The sequence below is a fragment of the Brienomyrus brachyistius genome, chromosome 4 (assembly GCF_023856365.1).
Source record: "Brienomyrus brachyistius isolate T26 chromosome 4, BBRACH_0.4, whole genome shotgun sequence".
NCBI lineage: Eukaryota > Metazoa > Chordata > Actinopteri > Osteoglossiformes > Mormyridae > Brienomyrus > Brienomyrus brachyistius.
Genome location: NC_064536.1, coordinates 31,880,135 through 31,900,417, shown reverse-complemented (window position 1 = coordinate 31,900,417; position 20,283 = coordinate 31,880,135). Strand labels below are relative to the sequence as shown.

Genomic DNA, 20,283 nt, shown 5'->3' with positions numbered 1-20,283 from the left:
CTGCACTAGCACAGACGTGTAAAATAGACTGTCACTCTGCACAGCTCTCATGGTGTTTTTCATGACTATTTTACTTGATTTCAGCACTGTCTCACACAAATATGAACACGCAGACTCAATGCCATCATCTACATTGGAGGGAAAACTCAGTCGCCTGCCACTGCCCACAGTCCCCACTGTGGCAGAACTAGCAACACGCCTCGCACCCTGAAACCTGCCCTGACACTGTGCACATGTGTGCTCCGGACTGAAGCACGAAAAGCACAACATATGCAACCTGCAGTGAGACTGAGTAGAATGGTCAGCACTCTGACACACATCGCATTTGAAGGTGCGTTTCACACTCTGCTTAGGGTGACTATGCTGAGCAGCCTGGACGTTGCACACTAATGCCTTCTCTATCAAGCCCAATAACCTGTCCGGTGTGGTGCCCTCCGTAGCTGTACTGTCTGACATGCCCACCCCCACTGTAGACTCACCAGACAGCATAACGCCACTCACAGCCTCAGTTACCGGCGTGACAGCAGGAACCGTGTGCTGAGACACATGACCCCTCTGACCCCTGCGGTTTCGTAAATACTCATCCAGACGTGCCTGAACTTCACAGGCCGTCGAATTCCTGGTCATCCCTATTCGTGTACTTTAGACCATAAAACCTGGCCCATTTGGCTGTGTTGCGTGTGGACATTAGGGGGGGAAGTCAGGGGGCTGAGGGTAGACTAGTGGTCGCAAAGGGTAGTGGGCCCAGTCTTTTAGGTGAACTAATATGTAAAATTTCTCCAAGATCTCTCCAAGGTTCTGGCACCCCTATATAAACTGCTGCACAAGGACAGCAGGTGGCGGTGGTGTGCAGAGCAGGAGAAGAGGTAAATGAACTCCTTCAATCAGTTAAGTTGCTCCTGCATTACGATCCAGACAAAGAGATTACACTGTCATGTGATGCCGCCCCCTATGGAGTAGGGACAGTTCTATCACACGTCATGAAGGACGGGTCAGAGAAGCCTATTGGTTTTGCTTCACAGACGCTGACTGTGGTGGAAAAGGGTTATTCGCAGCTGGACAAAGAAGGGCTTGCCATTCTGTTTGCTGTAAACCGTTTTCATCAGTATTTATATGGCCGTGTTTTTTACATTTATACAGATCATAAGGCACTACTGAGCGTGTTCGGTGAGACCCGCTGCATTCCCCCGTTGGCCTCTGCCCGTATCCAGTGTTGGGCATTAACTTTGTCAGCCTATCAGTATACTATGGTGTACAGAGCAGTAAAGGACAATGCCAATGCTGATGCAGTAAGTCGACTGCTGTTGCCAGAGGTGCCTGTTTCTACACATGTGCCTCCAGAGACTGTTTTTTCATTAGAGAAGTTGTCTGTCACAGCAGCTCAGGTCAAGCAGTGGACAGAGAGACCCGGTCCTGTCTAAGGTAAAGACTTACTTGTTACAAGGTTGGCTCAGTAAGGCTCCACGCGAGGAACTGAGGCCTTATGTGCAACATAAGACAGAACTGAGCCTACAAGATGGGTGCGTTTTCGGGGGCAGAAGTCATAGTGCCTCACCAAGGCTGTTTACATATGATAGAGGAGATACATGAGGCGCATCCAGGCGTGTCGAGGATGGAAGGTCTAGCAAGGTCCTACGTCTGGTGGCCGAAAATTGACTTCGAGCTGGAAAATAGGGTGAAGTCATGTTCACAGTGTCAGTCCAACCAGAAAATGTCACCACCTGCTGCTTTGCACCCGTGGGAGTGGCCAGACCGTCCGTGGTCGAGGTTTCATCTGGACTTTGCTGGTCCTTTTATGGGACAGATGTTTCTGATCATTGTCGACGCCCATTCTAAGTGGATAGAGTGTCAAATCAGCAACATAACAGCACGCTCAACAACAGACACACTCAGACAAGTGTTTGCAGTTCATGGGTTGCCCGACTCCCTGCTTACACATAATGGTCTGACTTTTACCAGTGAGCTGTTTCGCGAGTTCTAGGAGCAGAATGGTATTTGCCACATTCTTGCAGCTACTTTCCATCCAGCCTCGAATGGACTGGCGGAACGGGTGGTCCAGACAGTGAAGGAAGGTCTGAAGCACATGACAGGTGGCTCGCTGAGCGCTAGGCTTTCACGTTTCCTGTTTAAATATCGTCTCACTCCAGAGACCACTAGTTAGGAATAAATGCATGTCTTTTACACAACTTCAGCCTCTGTTCATTGCGTGCTCACAATAGTCACTGCTTCTGTGCAATCTGGCTCCTATGCTCTGAAACCTCAAACTCCCGTGAAATATCACGGCACTCTCTCTCATTGGCCGTGAGGGGAGCTTCGCTACCGGTCGTTTACATTACCTGGTGATGCAGCTCGGTGGACGAGCCTTCTATTCTAACCCAGGTTATTGAGCGATACTGGTTATTAGTGAATCCCATTTAAGTCTCACATTAACAGACTCACGAGGATTCACAATTGAGTTTGGAGGAGCCGACCATTCGGCATAACAATTACTTAATAATCATCATTTTTTTTTCATTTCAACACTGGAGATATTAAAATTTACCTGAGGTAAATAATTTCAACACCTGCTGCACGAATCTTTCATCCCGGTGACCACGACACCAACCGCCAGTGATGTCTGTGGAGCCCAGAAATACCAGCCTAGCTGCACTAGTGCCCAGGCAGCACCTTGACAGCGGTGTGTTTGCAGTGTCATGTTTGCCTCACTTGTTCACCACTTTCGGTACAGTATCTGCTAAGTACTAGAACTGTAATCATATGCGAGTGAGTATGTCTGCTTTGAAGGAACAGAGATCACACCTCCTTCCTGTAGGTACAGGGCACAGAAACAGGTAAATCCTGTAAGGTAACATTCTTAAAGTCAGCATAGATTCCAACACAGTTCTGGAATATGAAGTTCATAGTCAGTCATAATTTTGTAGCATTAAAATGTAACTTTTAAATAAATCCTAACAGTATGTGTGATTGTGGGGAGGTGTGGGGTCTCGGGGTGTAACCTCTGTCTCTGGGCTTGTTTCCTGTCCCTCCTGCTGTATGTGTGAAGTCTGCATGTTCTTCCAATGTGGGCTTTCTCCTCCTACTTTGGAGAACATGAAACTGCGATCAGCCGATTGGAATCTCTAAGCTGCCCTTAGTGTGAGTCTGTATGTGTGAGTTTGTGCTCTGCTATAAACTAGTATCCTACCCATCGTGTCCCCTGCCCTGTGCCACCTGGGACAGGCTCCAGGCTCCCCACCCCCCTGTACAGGATAAGCAGTAATGCAGGACGGCTCCACACTGTTCCAAAGAAAGGGCGCTCCAGCTCCCTTCAGGACTTCAGACCAGCTGCTCTCACTTCACGCCTCCAGGCTTGTAGGTGTGGCTCCCACTCCTGGTTCTGCATGTACAGCTTGCATGTTCTCCCCATGTTCCTGTGAGTCTCCTCAGGTCTCTTTCTGCTTTCTCATGCAGCTTGGTGAATTAGTGTCACTCGATTGTAACAGATAACAGAATAACAGATATTCTCATTAAAGCTAAATAAATGTCTGTTGTGTGTATAGTTTGCATAATGTAATATTTTACTTATAAACTTCAACACCAGTGTTTGCTCAGTCTGCTCTTCTCAGTCTGGCCTGAGTCCAAAACCACACCTGCTGCAGCCTGAGAAGCAGGATGTGAGAGAAAACGAAACTGAATCATATCAGTGTTCGTGGTAAAATGGCAGAAACCAGTGTTGCAGTGGATCAGAACCAGTTCAGCTGCCCAATCTGTTTGGATCTACTGAAGGATCCAGTGGCTATTCCCTGTGGACACAGTTACTGTATGAGCTGCATTAAGAACTGCTGGGATGAGGAAGATTGTCTTGGAGTTTACAGCTGCCCCCACTGCAGACAGACCTTCATACCCAGACCTGTTCTGAAAAGAAACACCATACTGGCTGAAGTGGTGGAAAAACTAAAGAAGACTGGAGTACAAGCAGCTACTCCTGCTGCCCATTATGCTGGAGCTGGAGATATGGAGTGTGACATCTGTACTGGGAGAAAATACAAAGCTGTCAAGTCCTGCCTGGTGTGTCTGGCCTCTTACTGTGAAACTCACCTCCAGCCTCACTATGAGTCTCCAGCTTTTAAGAAGCACAAGCTGGCTGATCCTACTAGACATCTGCTGGACAAGGTCTGTTCCCAGCATGACAGACCCCTGGAAGTCTACTGCCGTACCGACCAGCAGTGTATCTGTTTGCTGTGTGTGATGGATGAACACAGAGGCCATGATACAGTCTCAGCTGCTGCAGGAATGATGGAGATACAGGTCAGGCCAGAAGTTTTCTTATATAAATTATAACATTTATTTGAAATAAAAGGGGCTTTTGTCTTTACACATGTGAGTATTATTTCTATGAAAACATCCAGAACAAGTATGGTTTGAAAATGTGAAAGAAAAATTAACTGAAAATACAATTTTAAAAAGCTTTGATTGAATTCGTACTGAAACTCCTTCAAACATCGAATCATGTGGCTGCAGTTGATTACATACAGCCAGCAAACAGGGTGAAGAGGTTCACTTACTATTTAGCTGAGCATCTGAATGGCTAAGATGTGTGAGCTAAGAGGGTTTAAATATGGTGTGATCACACATACAGTGGCTAACAATTAACCAGCTAGAACTGGGGTCCGTTTCAGAAAGCAGGATGTCTTGCTTAGCTGGAAAGCTTGTCGGGTTTAAGGTAGTCTGGGATAGATATAAGTGAATGAAGGAAAAGGCCATTTAAACTGGGACACATTAAATCCAACAAGTTATCTGGCTAAACAAGAAATCTTGCTTTTTGAAACCGGTCCCTGGTTTTGCTAAATTGCTGTCCGACTTGCAGCATTGGAACGTTTTTAACTCGTCTGTGACGTCATTCCCAGCTCCGAGTTCCGACCTCCCAGGTAAATGGAGCTCAGCATAAGAGTAGCGGCTCCATCATCTCAGAAACAGCCACCGTCCTGGGATTTTAATTTCACACACTCCAGTGTGTAGAGTTTACTGAGAACGGTGCAGTGAACATGAAACACCCAGAGCGTGAAGTAAAAGGAGGAAAGTAGTCAGGGCCGCAGTGGGACTGAATATCTAACCGGGAATTCAAGCCCCCAGACAGCCCAATATAAAACTACATAAACAATGACACTGTTATTATATGTTTCTATTCACACATCCATTTTCTAGGCTACTGGACACACATTCTTACCTACACGCTTTAATTTTACCTTCATGTAATTTTTACCGGCACATTTCACTAATATTAATAAAGCGTGGAGCAGCTTTGACATAAATAATAAATCTTCGTCTCAGTGCCTGTCCTTGTGTCTCTTCCCCGTGTGGCCAGCAGCCATCGCTGTCCATCCCCTTTGTCCTCTCATCGTCTTTGGCCCTAGTGTGTTCTTCCTTTTCCCCACATGGCTGCATTTGGCTCATTGGGATGAGTGTGTGACATAGAGGCTGGGATCAGCTGCTCATGGGTTTGAGGCAGATCAGGAACCAACCTCATGTCTTTCATTTAATTATTGCTTTTCTATTCTTCCTAGTGTTTATTAGTTATTTGTTCTCCTTGTGAAGCTTGTCTTGTTTTATTATGTTCCACATGTTTCCGTGTTTTCTAAGTGTTGAATTCCTAGTGTGTGATTAGTGTTTCTTACTTTCAGTGATTGTTGGAGTTTCTCTAGTCTTGTGTTCATTAGTATAAGTTACTGCACATGTTGCCTGTTTTCCCTGCACCGTTGTTACTGGTTAATTGTCTTATGTGTCACATCTGCCTCTTCGTTAGTTCGGTTGTCTGTTGCATTTAAGTGCTTGTCCTCCTTTTTCAGGCTGGTTCATTGTTTGTGTGTTGATAGATAGATAGATAGATAGATAGATAGATAGATAGATAGATAGATAGATAGATAGATAGATAGATAGATAGATAGATAGATAGATAGATAGATAGATAGATAGATAGATAGATAGATAGATAGATAGATAGATAGATAGATAGATAGATAGATAGATAGATAGAAAGAAAGAAAGAAAGAAAGAAAGAACTTTATTGATCCCACAGTGGGGAAATTTGTGTGTTATCACAGCTCCAGACAGATAGCAAGAAGAGTTTCAAGAGTAGAGAATATAAAAAAATACAGAATAAGAGTACAAAGTTAAAATAATATAAAATAAGATAAGACACTAATACAATAGTAGTGCCTATGTACACCAATACACAGTATGAAATATGGATAGTGGGTTGTGGAAAAGTGCAAGTAATAATAAATATTAACTACTATAGCTACAATTTACTATTCAGATAGTGCTGGTTAATTGGCATGTACATATATATACCTCCATGCAATGCACATACATCCATACATTATCATACAGATATACCTCTTCATACACGTAAACTGTAGATGCAGAACCATATACATACACATATACATGCACATGACCATACCTCTATAAGGTGCTTTATGTATGAAGTGGTAAGTAATGGTGACCTTAAGGTAGCATGTAAGTGACTCATGACATCATGATGTGTTACAAAGTCTAACTGCTGTCGGGATGAATGATCTGCGAAAGCGCTCCTTCCTGCAGCGAGGGTGTATCAGTCTCTGACTGAAGGAGCTGCTCAGCGCACTCACAGTCTCATGCAGGGGGTGATGAGGGTTGTTCATGATGGATGTCAGCTTCGCTAACATCCTCCTCTCAACCACCACCTCCACAGTCTCCAAAGGGCATCCCAGCACAGAGCTTGACCTCCGCACCAGTTTGTCAATTCTGCTTCTGTCCCGTTCCGTGCATCCGCTCCCCCAGCAGGCCACTGCACAGAAAAGGGCGGATGCCACCACAGAGTCGTAGAATGTCCTTAACAGGGTCCTGCATACTCCGAAGGACCTCAGTCTCCTCAACAGGTAGAGTCGACTCTGGCCCTTCTTATACAGGACGTCAGTATTTGTAGTCCAGTCCAGTTTATTGTTGAGGTGAACACCCAGGTACTTGTAAGAGTCCACTATCTGAATGACTTTTCCCTGGATGCTCACCGGTGTTGGAGGGGGTGCCTTCCTCCTAAAATCAATGACCATCTCCTTCGTCTTGCTGGCGTTGATTTGGAGAGCATTGGTCTCACACTAGCCGACAAGGTCACTGATGACCCCCCTGTATTCATGATTGGTCCTGTCTGACACGCATCCGATGATGGCCGTATCATCCGAGAACTTTTGTAGGTGGCACTGGTCCGAATTATAACGGAAGTCAGAAGTGTACAGGCTGAACAGGAAGGGTGAGAGAACCGTGCCCTGCGGCGCGCCTGTGCTGCAGATTACCGTCTCGGACACACAGTTGTGGAGCCTCACATACTGCGGTCTGTTGGTTAGGAAGTCGATGGTCCATGCAGTCAGCTGCTTGCCTACACCGGCTCCCTCCAGCTTCCCCCTCAGTAGTGCAGGTTGGATAGTGTTGAAAGCACTGGAGAAGTCAAAAAACATGACTCTCACAGTGCTCCCTGCCTGCTCTAGGTGAGAGAGGGTTCAGTGCAACATGTAGATGACAGCATCGTCCACCCCGATTCCAGACCGGTATGCGAACTGCAGGGGGTCAATTGCTGAGCTCACCAGTGGGCAGAGGTGGTGCAGTATGAGCCTCTCCAAGGTCTTCATCAAATGAGAAGTCAAGGCCACAGATCTAAAATGGTTGGGCTCCTTGGGGATGGTGGTGGAATGTTAGGTCATTGTCTTTAGTTACAGCCTGTTTTTCTACCTGGTTATTTTTCTTGCTTTTCTTCCCTTAGTTGCCCATAGTGATGGCAAAACAAAGCTTTCCGAAGCAAGACTGTCGAAAAATGATTCAGTACTCAAAGCTTTTCTAAATTATGAACATTAGTGCCACTGAGTGGTCAAATAAGGAAATAGCAGCTCATTTTGACTGAGTGTCGTGCATCAGAATATATACAATTAGGCAAACATTCAAGTGGTCTGTAGTGCTTTATGCACGTGAATGTACTGATTAAGTTGGGTGCAATATCTTGTGGTTTGGGCAACCTTTGAATTACCTTGGAAGGGGTGCATGTGTAGCTCGAGGGGGCATTGGACTAAAGATATTTGTAGAGGAACAATATTTGTTGAACATCGTGTTGGTTGCGTTGTTTTATTCACAACTTCTCCCACTTTAGAGAATATCCACTGATATGGAATGGAGGTTGCTGGAGTGCAGAGAAACTATAATGCAATTTCATATAAGTGTGGATAGACAGCCATCTGCATATCACAGAACTGCAAAGGGTCTTCAGAACGCAGTATATTTGGGTCACTGAGGTACTGCTGAACCTGCACATTAGCATCTGCTGCAGAACTCTTGACCTGTCTGCTCTCCCCCACATCACTGTCCAGAAGATCCTTCAAACCTGGAACAAAAATGACAAAGCCTGAGTCATTATCTACACTATGCATTTTGTACTGTGCAATAATAATTATTTATCCCAATTCAGATTAATCGAACATTATCATTAAAATGTGAAAAGTTGCAGTACCGGTGTGCATCGCAGAAACAGATGAGGTTCCTCCAGGCTCTGGTTCTGGTGGCTGGATGCATGTTGGTGTGGATGGGTTCTGCTGGGTCTCCTGTAATCTTATGCTGGACACACACTCTGCTGTAAGGCGTCTCACAGCAGCCTGAGCATTAGATTTGCTACATAAACCTGCAGTTTTATATCTTGTATCCAGCAGTGTGGCCAGTGTCATTATGCTCATGGTCTCACAGACTGACATCCTCTCAGTGAGCAACTTCAAGAGGTTCTTGCACAACTGCTGGGCCTTGACATTCTGTGTCTGGGATGGTTTCAGATTCACAGCATGTCTAAGCATGTGGATGAGAGAAATTACCTTGGATCCTGATACTCTCTTCTCTTCAGAAAGTGTAACAGATGCCTCATTGAAATGTCATAAATGATGTGATATTCCTCTGAGGTCAGGGTAGTGAGCTCTGTCTTCAGAGTGACCAATGCAGCACCAACTGGTTCTCCTTGATCATTTGATCATTGCAGCATTGAATAGGTGCTTTTCCAGCTGGTTTCCAGTTCTTGGACCATTTTGAGTGTGGTTCTGCCCATCAGCAGTTGAATTTGACAAAGCTTTTCTCCAGCAGTTGTACTGGTTCTGAAGTTGATCACACAGAATCTGTCTTGTCTTGGATCTGATATCGTCAGGTACTTGTGTCTGATCAATGTCCTTCTTCACAGCCAAATTCAGTGCATGTACAATGCAGGTTGTGTGTCTGACACAGACAATCACATTTTGTGCAGCGTCAGTGTGAGCCATCGGACTTTATTCTGTATTCCCCACTCCTCCATCAGGCTGCCTCGACTGCAGCCATGTTTTCTGCAGAATGAGACTCTGGGAATTTTCCTGCTCCCAATAATACGGTCGACAGCTCAATCTTATCATTTATAAAATGGCATTTGACTGCTAAATAAGCTTCCATATGTATGAATGTCCACATGTCAGATGTTAGTCTTACTGCTTTGGCCTTTCTCACCTCTTCCTTTGCTTTCTCTTTTTCTATCTTAAATGTTTCTGTCACCAAACCCTTTCATGTTTGCCTGGATGGGAGAATGTAGGTTGGATCCAGGACCCCCACAAACTCCCTAAATCCAGCGTTATCCACTATGGTGAAGGGTTGTGAATCCTTCACAGTCATATTGACCAAAGCCTCATCAATCATCTGCTTCTTGGTCTCTATACTGGGAAAATTATACAGATTATTGGGTAATACCCTCACCCTAATCTGATATTATGTCTTCATGCAACTAACCTGAACCTTGAACACAACAATAACTAATTATTATTATAATTATTATCATATTATATTATTATTAAATCATGAATAATAAATTATTAAATTATTTTTGTTATGAAACCTTATGCTGCAGTGTGTGTGCAGAGAAATATTTGTTCTACAACACGTTCGAAACCAGCAATGAGGTTTGCGCCTCATTTTCAGTTTCCAAAGCAGTCAGATGGTTGAGTGCAGAATGAAGCTTCAGATGACCATGGTCACGTGTTTTGGGAGGAACGGAGGAAACCGAAGCTGTGCTTCAGAACGCAATGTATCATTTTTTTTGGCACATACCTCGGAACTTCAGTGTCAAGCTTAACATCACTAGCTGCCCCATTCCCTCTGTTAGTCTACGTGTCATTTTCTTAGCTACTTTATCCCTGGTGAGTTTTGACCCCTTATTGTTCCTTTATTATGTGTTTCCATAATAAATCCCATTTTACACATTTTCTGTTCTGAATTTGCATGGAACATCAGTGATGTACACTATGACACGGTTTCTATATGAATGGGTCACAACAGTCCAAAATTAAACCAACTTCCCAACGGATTCAGAGTTTTTAGGGTTGCAGGAGAAAAGATGCATTATTGTTGTTCACAGTGCAGTTTATACACAGTGGCCTATTCTCAACTGACATGCGATCTGACATCAATCTAATAGGACGTCAGTTGAGTAGCCGGTCCTGCAGTGCAGCCCAGGACACATTCGCCTTCACATTGCTATAAGAATGTGGCCATATGCAGCCCAGACCACCTCCCAATGTGGTTTGAATGATCGGATCTCAATGTATCTTCAGTGCATCCTGGGTAATTAGCGCTGTCCACTTGTGATTGGATCACCCAGGACACATGTTAATACCAGGTGGAAACAGGACCAAAGGGTCTATGTCCATTGAATCCTACCTACAGTCAATAAATCATTAATGAATATCCATCCATCCATCTCCTAACCAGTAATCCTGGACAGGGTCATGGGGAGCACCTGGATCCTTTCCCAGGCAGCATAGGGCCCAAGGCTGGGGTCCACCCTGGACAGGATGATTAATGAATATGATCCCTGCTAATGAAAGAAACTTTTGTCATCTTGTTTCCTGTCTGTAGAAACAAATGGGTGAAACTCAGAGGGAAATTCAGCAGAGAATTCAGATGAGAGAGAAGGAACTGCAGGAGCTGAGAGAGGCTGTGGGCTCAATCACAGTGAGTATGAACCTGAGGAGAAGATAACAGCTGGCTTGTGATCATAATAAATCGTTTCTCAGATACAACAGATTGCAAATCTACAGACTTGTGGGGATTAATCAAATTAATGCTGCTGTGGGTTATTCTGGGTCAGAGGTTGAATGCGGCAAAGTTGCTAGATAAGAGTTTAACTAAGTGTTGCAGCAGTAGTACCTTATTTATTTAGAAAAGTACCATAAAAGGCTAATTTGAGAAAAATGCAGCTTTTCATAACGCAGCATAATGCAAATAAACACCAAGAAAGTCACCTATTAAACTGAGACCTAATGGCGACAACCAACCTGCCCCATACAGCCACCAGTCTCTGCCAAATCCCTGCAGCTGACAGTGTATGAGTTTAATGAGGGATCATTTCCAATCAGTGCTGGCTGGGTTTCAGTACCTGAGGTATCCAGAATGGTGACGCTCCAAACCCCAGCCCTGTGCTGTTTTTATACCTCCTGTCAGCTCACATCTCTATTGTACAATGAGGCTCTCTGGAGTCTCAAAAGGGGTCAATTGTAATTTACCGTCCTCTGCTCCCTGTGTCACCAACAGAGCTCAGCACAGTCAGCAGTGGAGGACAGCGAGAGGATCTTCACTGCAATGATCCGCTCCATTGAGAGAAGACGCTCTGAGTTGACAAAGCTGATCAGAGATCAGGAGAAGGCTGTAGTGAGTCAGGCTGAAGGAGACATGAAGAGACTGAAGCAGGATATTGATGAACTGAAGAGGAGACACTCTGAGCTGGAGCAGCTTTCACACACAGAGGATCACATCCATGTCCTCCAGGTAACAGAACAGCTACTTTGGCAATAAGAAAACCAGAGTATTCAAATGGATGCATGTTCTCATTTGTATTTCAGCTAGTCTGTCATTGGTCAGATGTTAATGGTCCTGTTAATTAGATGCCATACACATTTGTTTTAATGAAGCTGTTTAATCAGACTGTGTGTCTGTAGAGGTACCAGAGTCTTCCTGTCACCCTTGAAGCTGGATTTGGACCCAGAATCTCCGTCAGTCCACACTGCTCTTTTGAGAACATGAGGAAGGTGGTTTCTGAGCTGAAGGATGAACTGGAGAATGTTTGCGAAAAGAAAATGGCAGAGATCCATCATACAGGTTGATAAATATAAACATTTTTCAGTCTGTTCTGGTTATTATACACCATGCAGAGAGAGTGTGCAGTACAGTCAGCCTCACGTTGGGGTGACCAAATCAGTTTCTGTTTCCAATAAGACTAAATCTTTATGAAAACCTGTGAGCTCTAAATTCTACAGGCTGCAAAACCCAGAACACGATTTGTGTTTTTTCTACATTACAGAATCAAAAAAATCTGTATTATGTGTAAGTTTCCATGATTTGCAGTTTGTTAAAAATGCCTTTTATTGTCCCTCATACTGATAATACACAGTGAGTGACGTCCATCTCCCACAAGTAAATTCCTTTTACTCACATCCCTGTTTTTCTCTCTCTCCTTATAGTTACCAAAGACACCATCCTACCAGTATTAGTGCCCAGGACCAGAGCAGAATTCTTACACTGTGAGTCTGTTCACACACACGCTTCTCTCTCCCTGTATGAGGTGGAGTGTGTTTTATTGTGTTTTATTGTGTTTTATTGTGTTTTATTGTGTTTTATTGTGTTTCATTTTCTTCTGCTACAGGAGCTTCTCTTTCTCTCTCCCGCTACCTCCTGGTCTTTCACATTTACATGAGCTGTTTTTGTCAGTAACCTTTGAATCCAGTTGCAATGCAATGCGAAGCAAGGCAAGTTTATTCAGGGTGTTTTTCCACTGCAACAAGTACAGTACTTTTGGTACTTTCCCTTTTCCATTGACTAAAGGTTGAGTTCCAGTACCAAAAAGTACCAGTACCCAAAGTACCCTTTCTTTTTTGGTACCTCAGAACTTTGGGGTGGAACTTGCAAAAGCATTCACTGTCAATTTAAATAGCACAAAAAGCACATAAATAGTTAACTAAAAAGAAGTTACATTGTAGAGGCAGCGTATGTCAAAACTCTTGCTTAATTTGACTGAAAATTGAAAATCTGTAGCAAACAGTAACATTTTAAGTCCTGATTATAATGAGCTGACAGTGTTAGCAGACCTCAGGTCTTCAGGAAGCTTGTTCCACAGACAGGGAGCATAGAGACTAAAAGCTGCTTCAGCCTGCTTGGTCTTCATTCTGGGACACTGAGTGAATGTTTCCCAGATGCCCTCAGGGGTCTGGATGGTTCATAACGTTCAAGGAAATTAGTGCCATTTAGTGCCTTTTACACAAGTAATATTTAATTATTAATCCTCTGATGCTCAGGAAGCCAGTGCAGTGATTAAGGAGCTGTGTGATATGCTCCACTTCCTTGGTGTTAGTGAGGACTCTGGTGGCAGCATCCTGGATGAGCTGCAGCTGTCTGACTGATTTATAACCAAGATCTGTGAAGACACCATTTCAATAGTCTAACCTTCAGAAAATAAACACATGAACAAGCTTTTCTATATCTGGTTTAGCGAGAAATCCTTTTATTCTTGCTATGTTTTTAATGGTGAGAAGCTGATTTTGTAATTGTCCTTATGTGACTGTTGATATTTAGGTCTGAGTCCAGAACTACACCAATATTTCTGGCTTGATCAGTAGATTTCAGTTTCATGGATTCGTGGTGAGCAATAGCTTTCAGTCTTTCTGAATGAACCAATACAGGGATTTGGGTGTTGGGAACACAGGAGGATGGGCCAGACCCAGGGAAAAGAACATGGATGCGTCAAAGGAAAGAAATTAACAAAACATAACAGCTCTTCCTACCCTGTAAAGATTATAACTAAAACCAAAGATAGAAAATAAAAACCCAGACTACACTAGGCTTACCCACCTGAACATAAATACAGAAGGTGGCACTCGCCCTCTAACCCAGTGTGTTCATACAGAGAGAGGACCTACGTGTTAATGTATGTCTGCACACTTCTTACCTGTTCAGTTTCACAAGGGGGGTGTGTGGGGGGGGGGATTGCAGATGACAGGAGGAGAGTATCAAAGACACCAAATGAGACTAACAACACAACAATATCTGCCCTCCTAGACACATAGACACAGCCAGCTACTGAATGCTAGGCCCCTCCCATCAGGAACAGACCAGTCGGGATTGGTTAGATCTTCCACTGGAACACTGAGAACCAATGATGGGTTGCCCTGTATTTCAGATGGATAGGGCTTAACAGTCAGCAGCAGCAATCCTGTTCTTGGCAGATCTGGGAAAAGGGGGAGAAAGAAAACAGATATCTACACCCCCCCCCCTTTGTATGTGACACTATAGTCACATGGGGACACTGTAATGTAGAGCTGTGTGTTGTTTGCTTAACTGTAATAAACAATTTTGGTAACATTTTACTTAAGGTCGTGTTTTTAGTAATTTATAAACACATTCATAATGCATTATAACAGTTAGTTCCGACCAAGAAATCTGATTGTTCTATGAGGGCCGTTATCAGAGTATAACCCCATTCTGACATCTCACACTTTACAGGTGTATCTATAAACCATCACATATGCAGGCTTGCCAGGTCCATGGTTTTCCCGCTCAATTGGGCATTTTTTGTAATCAAATTTTTATTTAACAATTTTAACATAGAACAAAAATCCCCCCCATACCCTGAGACAGCATGCAAGCGAAAAGGAAAAACACACACACACACACACACACACACACACACACACACACACACACACATATATATATATATATATATCTGCCAGCCCCAGAGAGAGTGCAGCTGGAAGTTGAGGACAAAACAATGATACCAGTAGAAACAGTGAAAATAAAGATGTAACAGAGTCAGATAATATTTTTAAAATTGATGTCTAGATGGGTAAATCCATCCATTTTCCAAACCGCTTATCCTACTGGGTCACGGGGGGTCCGGAGCCTATCCTGGAAGCAATGGGCACGAGGTGGGGAACAATCCAGGACGGGGGGCCAGCCCATCGCAGGGCACACTCACACACCATTCACCCACACATGCACACGTATGGGCAATTTCGCAACTCCAATTAGCCTCAGCATGTTTTTGGACTGTGGGGGGAAACCGGAGTACCCGGAGGAAACCCCACGACGACATGGGGAGAACATGCAAACTCCGCACACATGTAACCCAGGCGAAGACTCGAACCCGGGTCCCCAAGGTGTGCCATGGGATGGCATTACCTAGGAGTGCAGTACAATCTATGGACAAATTTAAATTGTGTTTGCTGATGGTTCGGATTTTTAGAACAGTTTTTAATGTTTTGAAAAATGATACTCCAGGATAACACAGGGGTGGGGGAGAGCTCCATCTGCCAGACGGAAGTGAGAGAAAAAGAGGTTTGTAAGAGGATTTGTGGAGAAGGGAATAGAGACTGGAAACGGGCTTAGAACTGGGGGAGAGAGTCAAAGCAAACGTGCAGAGCGGGTGAGATCAGAGGATGGGGAGGCAGGAGGTGAAGAGAGTAAATCAGAATAAAACTGAAAAAAGGATTAGTTGATTTCGAGAGGGTTAGTGGTGACGACGCCATCCTTAGTTTTAACTGCAGATATCGCTGAGAATGAGTCACACTGCCTAAGCCTAAGAGCCAATAGTTTACTAGGCCTGGCAGCAGAAACATAATAGTGCAACCTGGTGTAATGAACCATAAACTCTGTGTGGTGAGATATAAGAGAATTCAGCTCAGTTCTTACTCTTGAAATAAGGATCTCATGATCCTGATCATCCACTGCAGGACGCGTACTTTCTAACTGAGATAGAGGCTTTTCTAATTCAGAAATATTCTGACGACCATCGCGAGCCAAACCGCTGGCAAAGGCAACCGTAGAGTCATGAAGGAAGCCCTGAACAGCCATCCAGCAGTAGGTTGGGTCATCAGTTCAGCCAGCATTAATGGAAATAAATTCCTCTAGTCTAGGGGTTAAATAAGTTATGAATTCGGGGTTTTGAAGCAGAGAAGAATCAAATTTCCATCACGGGGCCTGAGAAGGTAGAGAAGGCAGCACCAACTGAAGGAAGGCAGACTTGTGGTCAGATAGAGAAGAGGAAATCAGAGAAGCAGAAGAATGAGTCGACTAAATTCAGGTCCTGCACAAATTTACACAAGGAGCGGGTGGAGGGGGGCATCCAGCTACCCACGAGAGAGGGGGATTTGTCCAGGGCAGGATTGTGAATGGCGTTGGGATCAGTACCAATAATAAACTTTAATTAAATTCCTGGAATCTAAGAATATGATTGGACAGATCCAAGAAGAATGAGCGGCCTGGGGGGTGGGAGTATAAGCAGCAACAAAACAGACCGTCCTGCCCCCCAGGTCAGAAATAACGTAACAGAACCTGCTGTCAGCGTCCCTCTCAATTTGAGAATATGGATTTGAAGGGCCCAACTAACCAAAATGAGCAGCCACATCTCCGAGAGGAAGCTGATGAGGAGGAAACAAGCCTGTAGAACCTGGAGGCCGCCAGCATTGCATCTTGCTGCACTAAGTGGGTCTCTATTAAGAAGGCAATATCAACACGTTGTCTTTTCAAAACATCAGATATATATTAGATTAGATAAGTGGCACAAAATGGATGGATGGAACTGTATTGAAAAGTAATGCTACTTATGAAAGTGGGAAAGTAAGAATTTCAAGTTAGAATTTCATTGTAATTTGCACTCGACACTGCATTCTCAGAAACTTATACTGCCATTAATTTTGAAGCCACTGTACACAGACGGGCACAATAATGTTAGGAATATTTTCTTTCTTGCCCCTGAAAATATACAGTTTTACAGGCCACTCATTCTTAAAAAAATCAGATGCTACTTTAATACTATCTGTACCGTATATAAACACAATGTCCAGTGACAAAACGTGACCATACTGCCGCCCCAATTTCTGGTGGTACTGCACCTCGCGCATGCGTCGCGTATCCTCATGTAGGCGCACAGACGCAGCCGGAATCAACACAGAAAACACGTGGCGGCCAGACTGGTACTTTTATGATGCGTTTTACGTCATCGTCCTCCTCCGCGGACGCTGGCGTCCACTTTAAACAACACAGATGCTTTTGACGAGGGCTGGGGTAGTTTGCAAACCCTACAGACAATTTAAGGTAATAAAACTGTTACATACATATAAATGCGTATGCATGTGTGTGCAGACCTGAATTGAAAATCTCACGCCAGCCAGTTTTTATATTTTATGCATCGTACAGAATAATAGAGTGCAGGCTAAAGTGCATTTGGGTCCCCAGCGAGTCTCTCAGCGCGGCGTGTCTCACAGCGCAGGGGGCAGCCGGAGCGCCGCAGACTCGGGCGGCTACATGAGTATATTGGGAATAAAATGTGTGTATTGGAGCAAGTTCTGTGTTAGTGAGTGTGTGAGGTATGACAGTGATAATGATGGAGATGCTGGGCTTCGTCATGGGATTAATCGCTCTTCCTCTTGCCTACAGACTCCTGCCAGCTGACGCTGGACCCCAACACAGCAAACAGATACCTGTCTCTGTCAGAGGGGAACAGGAAGGTGACACGGGGGGCAGAGCAGCCATATCCTGATCATCCAGAGAGATTTGACTGCCGGTCCCAAGTCCTGTGCAGAGAGAGTCTGACTGGTCGCTGTTACTGGGAGGCTGAGTGGAGTGGAAGTGGAGTCTGGATAGCAGTGACTTATAAAGGAATCGGGAGGAAAGGAGGGAGTGCTGACTGTCTGCTTGGATTCAATGACAAGTCATGGATGCTGTTCTGCTCTCCTGACAGTTACTCTGTCTGGCACAATAATAAACGGACTGTCATACCCATAAAGCCCTCAGGCTCCCACAGAGTAGGAGTGTATCTGGACCAGGCGGCTGGTACTCTGTCCTTCTACAGAGCCTCCTCTGATGGACTGACCCTCCTGTACAGCTTCACCTCCTCATTCACTGAACCCCTTTGTCCAGGGTTTGGGGTTTATTATCCAAACTCCCCCATGTCCCTGTGCATGCTGGGATAGCTGACAGTGTGCTGGAGGAATCATTTTTACCGTATCAGAGTGTCACACGTCACTGCTTCTCCACGGCAAAAAGGTAAAATCTCTGCTTTATAACCAGTATGACCCTTTTCACCCTGTCTGAAGTGTGACGTATGTTAGACAGAAATAAATGAATGTTTGTTCAGTTTGCCAAAATGCAAAATGACTTTTGTTCTATATTGTCAATGCTGCAAAACTGCCAGAACAAATTCATAGTAAATGCAGTTGTACCAATAAAGTGAATTCTGATTCTGAATAAAATAAAATGTAATGAAATGTAAGCCTGATGAGTGGGGGGGGGGGGGGGGGGGGGGGCTTTTCCCCTCCCCTGTATATGTGCATTTTATATATTTCTGTCTGTATATTGTATTTGCTGCCTGTACACTGACAATAAAGGCTTCATATTTTATCAAATTAATGTCCTGGTTCTGCTCTGCTCAAAGCGTGAGGTAACTGAGTAACATAAAACATATAATTAAATAAATTCACTTTACTGTAATTGAACATAAATATCAAAATTAGATTAAATCAGCATATATAATAACCATGTAAAAGGAGACGGGAGACATAACAGCGAAAGCAAAAAATATCCGTAGAGTTAAAAAGAAAAGTCATAAATCACATCAGTGACACACGTTAGATTAAAAGATCAAAATACAACAAGCAAGAAAAAAACTTCTTAACTAAACCTGTGAACTGCTATACCTGACAATCGACAAGCTAATTAGCAAACGGCGTCTCTCTGACTCCCATTAAACACGGGAAAAGAGTCATTAAAAGGCGAACTAAGTCCTTACTACCTTAGAGAATAATTGCACAAGTAATTAAAAATAAAGTGTAACACATTTTTATTTCTCCCAAAAAATATGGTTTAACTTCAGACGGCTGAACCTCACGTCCGCCCCCTACTGCCGCCCTGAGGTAACTGCGGGTTTCCCGTCGGTCGCAGCACGTGAGACGCTGCGGTCCCTCAGTTAACGTCTCCATCACAACACGTTAGATATGGTTAACGGGTACAGTCATTATTTAACATTATCTAGATAAATATTCTAAAATAAAATTCTTAATATTTTGTGAAGTCTAAAAAAACATGCATATTTAGCAACAGCGAGAATGGACAGTTGATTTGTTATTCAAACTGCAGCGTTTCAATTTTTTATTTAAACCAATGTGGACAGCATTCTGATTTCACTACATACCTGATCATCTATGATACACTGTATATGATTCCAAAAGACCAAAAAAGAACAAAATCTCTTTTTTAGGAATCCTGATTTGCTTTATATTTTAGTCTAAGTATCTTCTTTTTAATCCACACAATTTAGGAATAAGATTATCAGATGCAATGTGTCCCACAGAACACTCCCAGTGGCATTGCAGTAATACAGATATACCCCTGAACACAGAGGAAAGGTGGATTCTTACTCTGACGTCCTTCTCCTTCCTCTGGTGACAAGCTCCACATTCTGTGCTGCTGCCTCTGCTGGCGGCATGTTTGTTTCTCTCCCCCCCCCGTCTAATTTAGACGTGGTGCACTTGTTCCCCTGGGGGTGGGTGTATGAGGTGGGTCCCCGGCTAAGGGGGGAGGAATCGATCCTGTGGCAGCCACCACGCCGGCTTCGGCTCTGCATCAGTGTTTCATTCTCCTTTTCTGTTCTGTTCTCTCCTGTTTGTGCTCTTTGTTAATAAATCACCCCTGATAATCCAGCATTCCGGCCCCCAGAGTCCGTTCATGCTGCACCTGACAGCAGCCGCAAAGTAACACTTACACTTACTGAGCTGCCCCTACAATGCATGAACATGAGGGTTTACAGCCTATATGCACAAGCATTTCTCACATCTGTGATACACTTACAGACAGCGACACACATGCAAACAGCGATGTTTAGCCCTCTGGTGACACAAACACAGACATTTGTGTCTTCAAAACCATACAACTTATCATTTGAATGAATGAACTAGCTAATGAATGAACAGATGAATGAATGAACAGATGAATAGATGTGCTGTACAAAATAGTGCAAATTACAACTAGGACTGTGCAATGGGTTTGACCGCAAACAACTTTCAATGGAACAACAGCAGTAGTGAGAGTCCTGTACAGTAGAACAGCGTGTGTGTGTGTGTGTGTGTACGGGAGTGCATTTGCATGTTTGTCTCTGCTGCTTTCAAAAAATTTCCCCCCCGAGACCATTTCAATTAATCTAATTCTTAATGAATGTAATTCATAAGCAAAACATCG

General features: G+C 44.0%; 2 protein-coding genes across 2 annotated transcripts in view; both read left to right on the top strand.

Annotated features, from left to right (window-relative positions):
* The window catches only part of LOC125739877 (ribonuclease inhibitor-like), an 84,494-nt gene that overhangs the window by 12,887 nt on the left and 51,324 nt on the right, over positions 1-20,283 (top strand). The window lies entirely within an intron of this gene.
* Positions 3,684-18,453, top strand: LOC125740330 (tripartite motif-containing protein 16-like). The gene is made up of 6 exons (XM_049011306.1): positions 3,684-4,287; positions 10,918-11,013; positions 11,593-11,826; positions 11,997-12,156; positions 12,519-12,578; positions 17,488-18,453. The coding sequence occupies exons 1-6, from the start codon at positions 3,697-3,699 to the stop codon at positions 18,021-18,023; spliced, it is 1,677 nt and encodes a 558-aa protein (XP_048867263.1). The 5' UTR covers positions 3,684-3,696; the 3' UTR covers positions 18,024-18,453.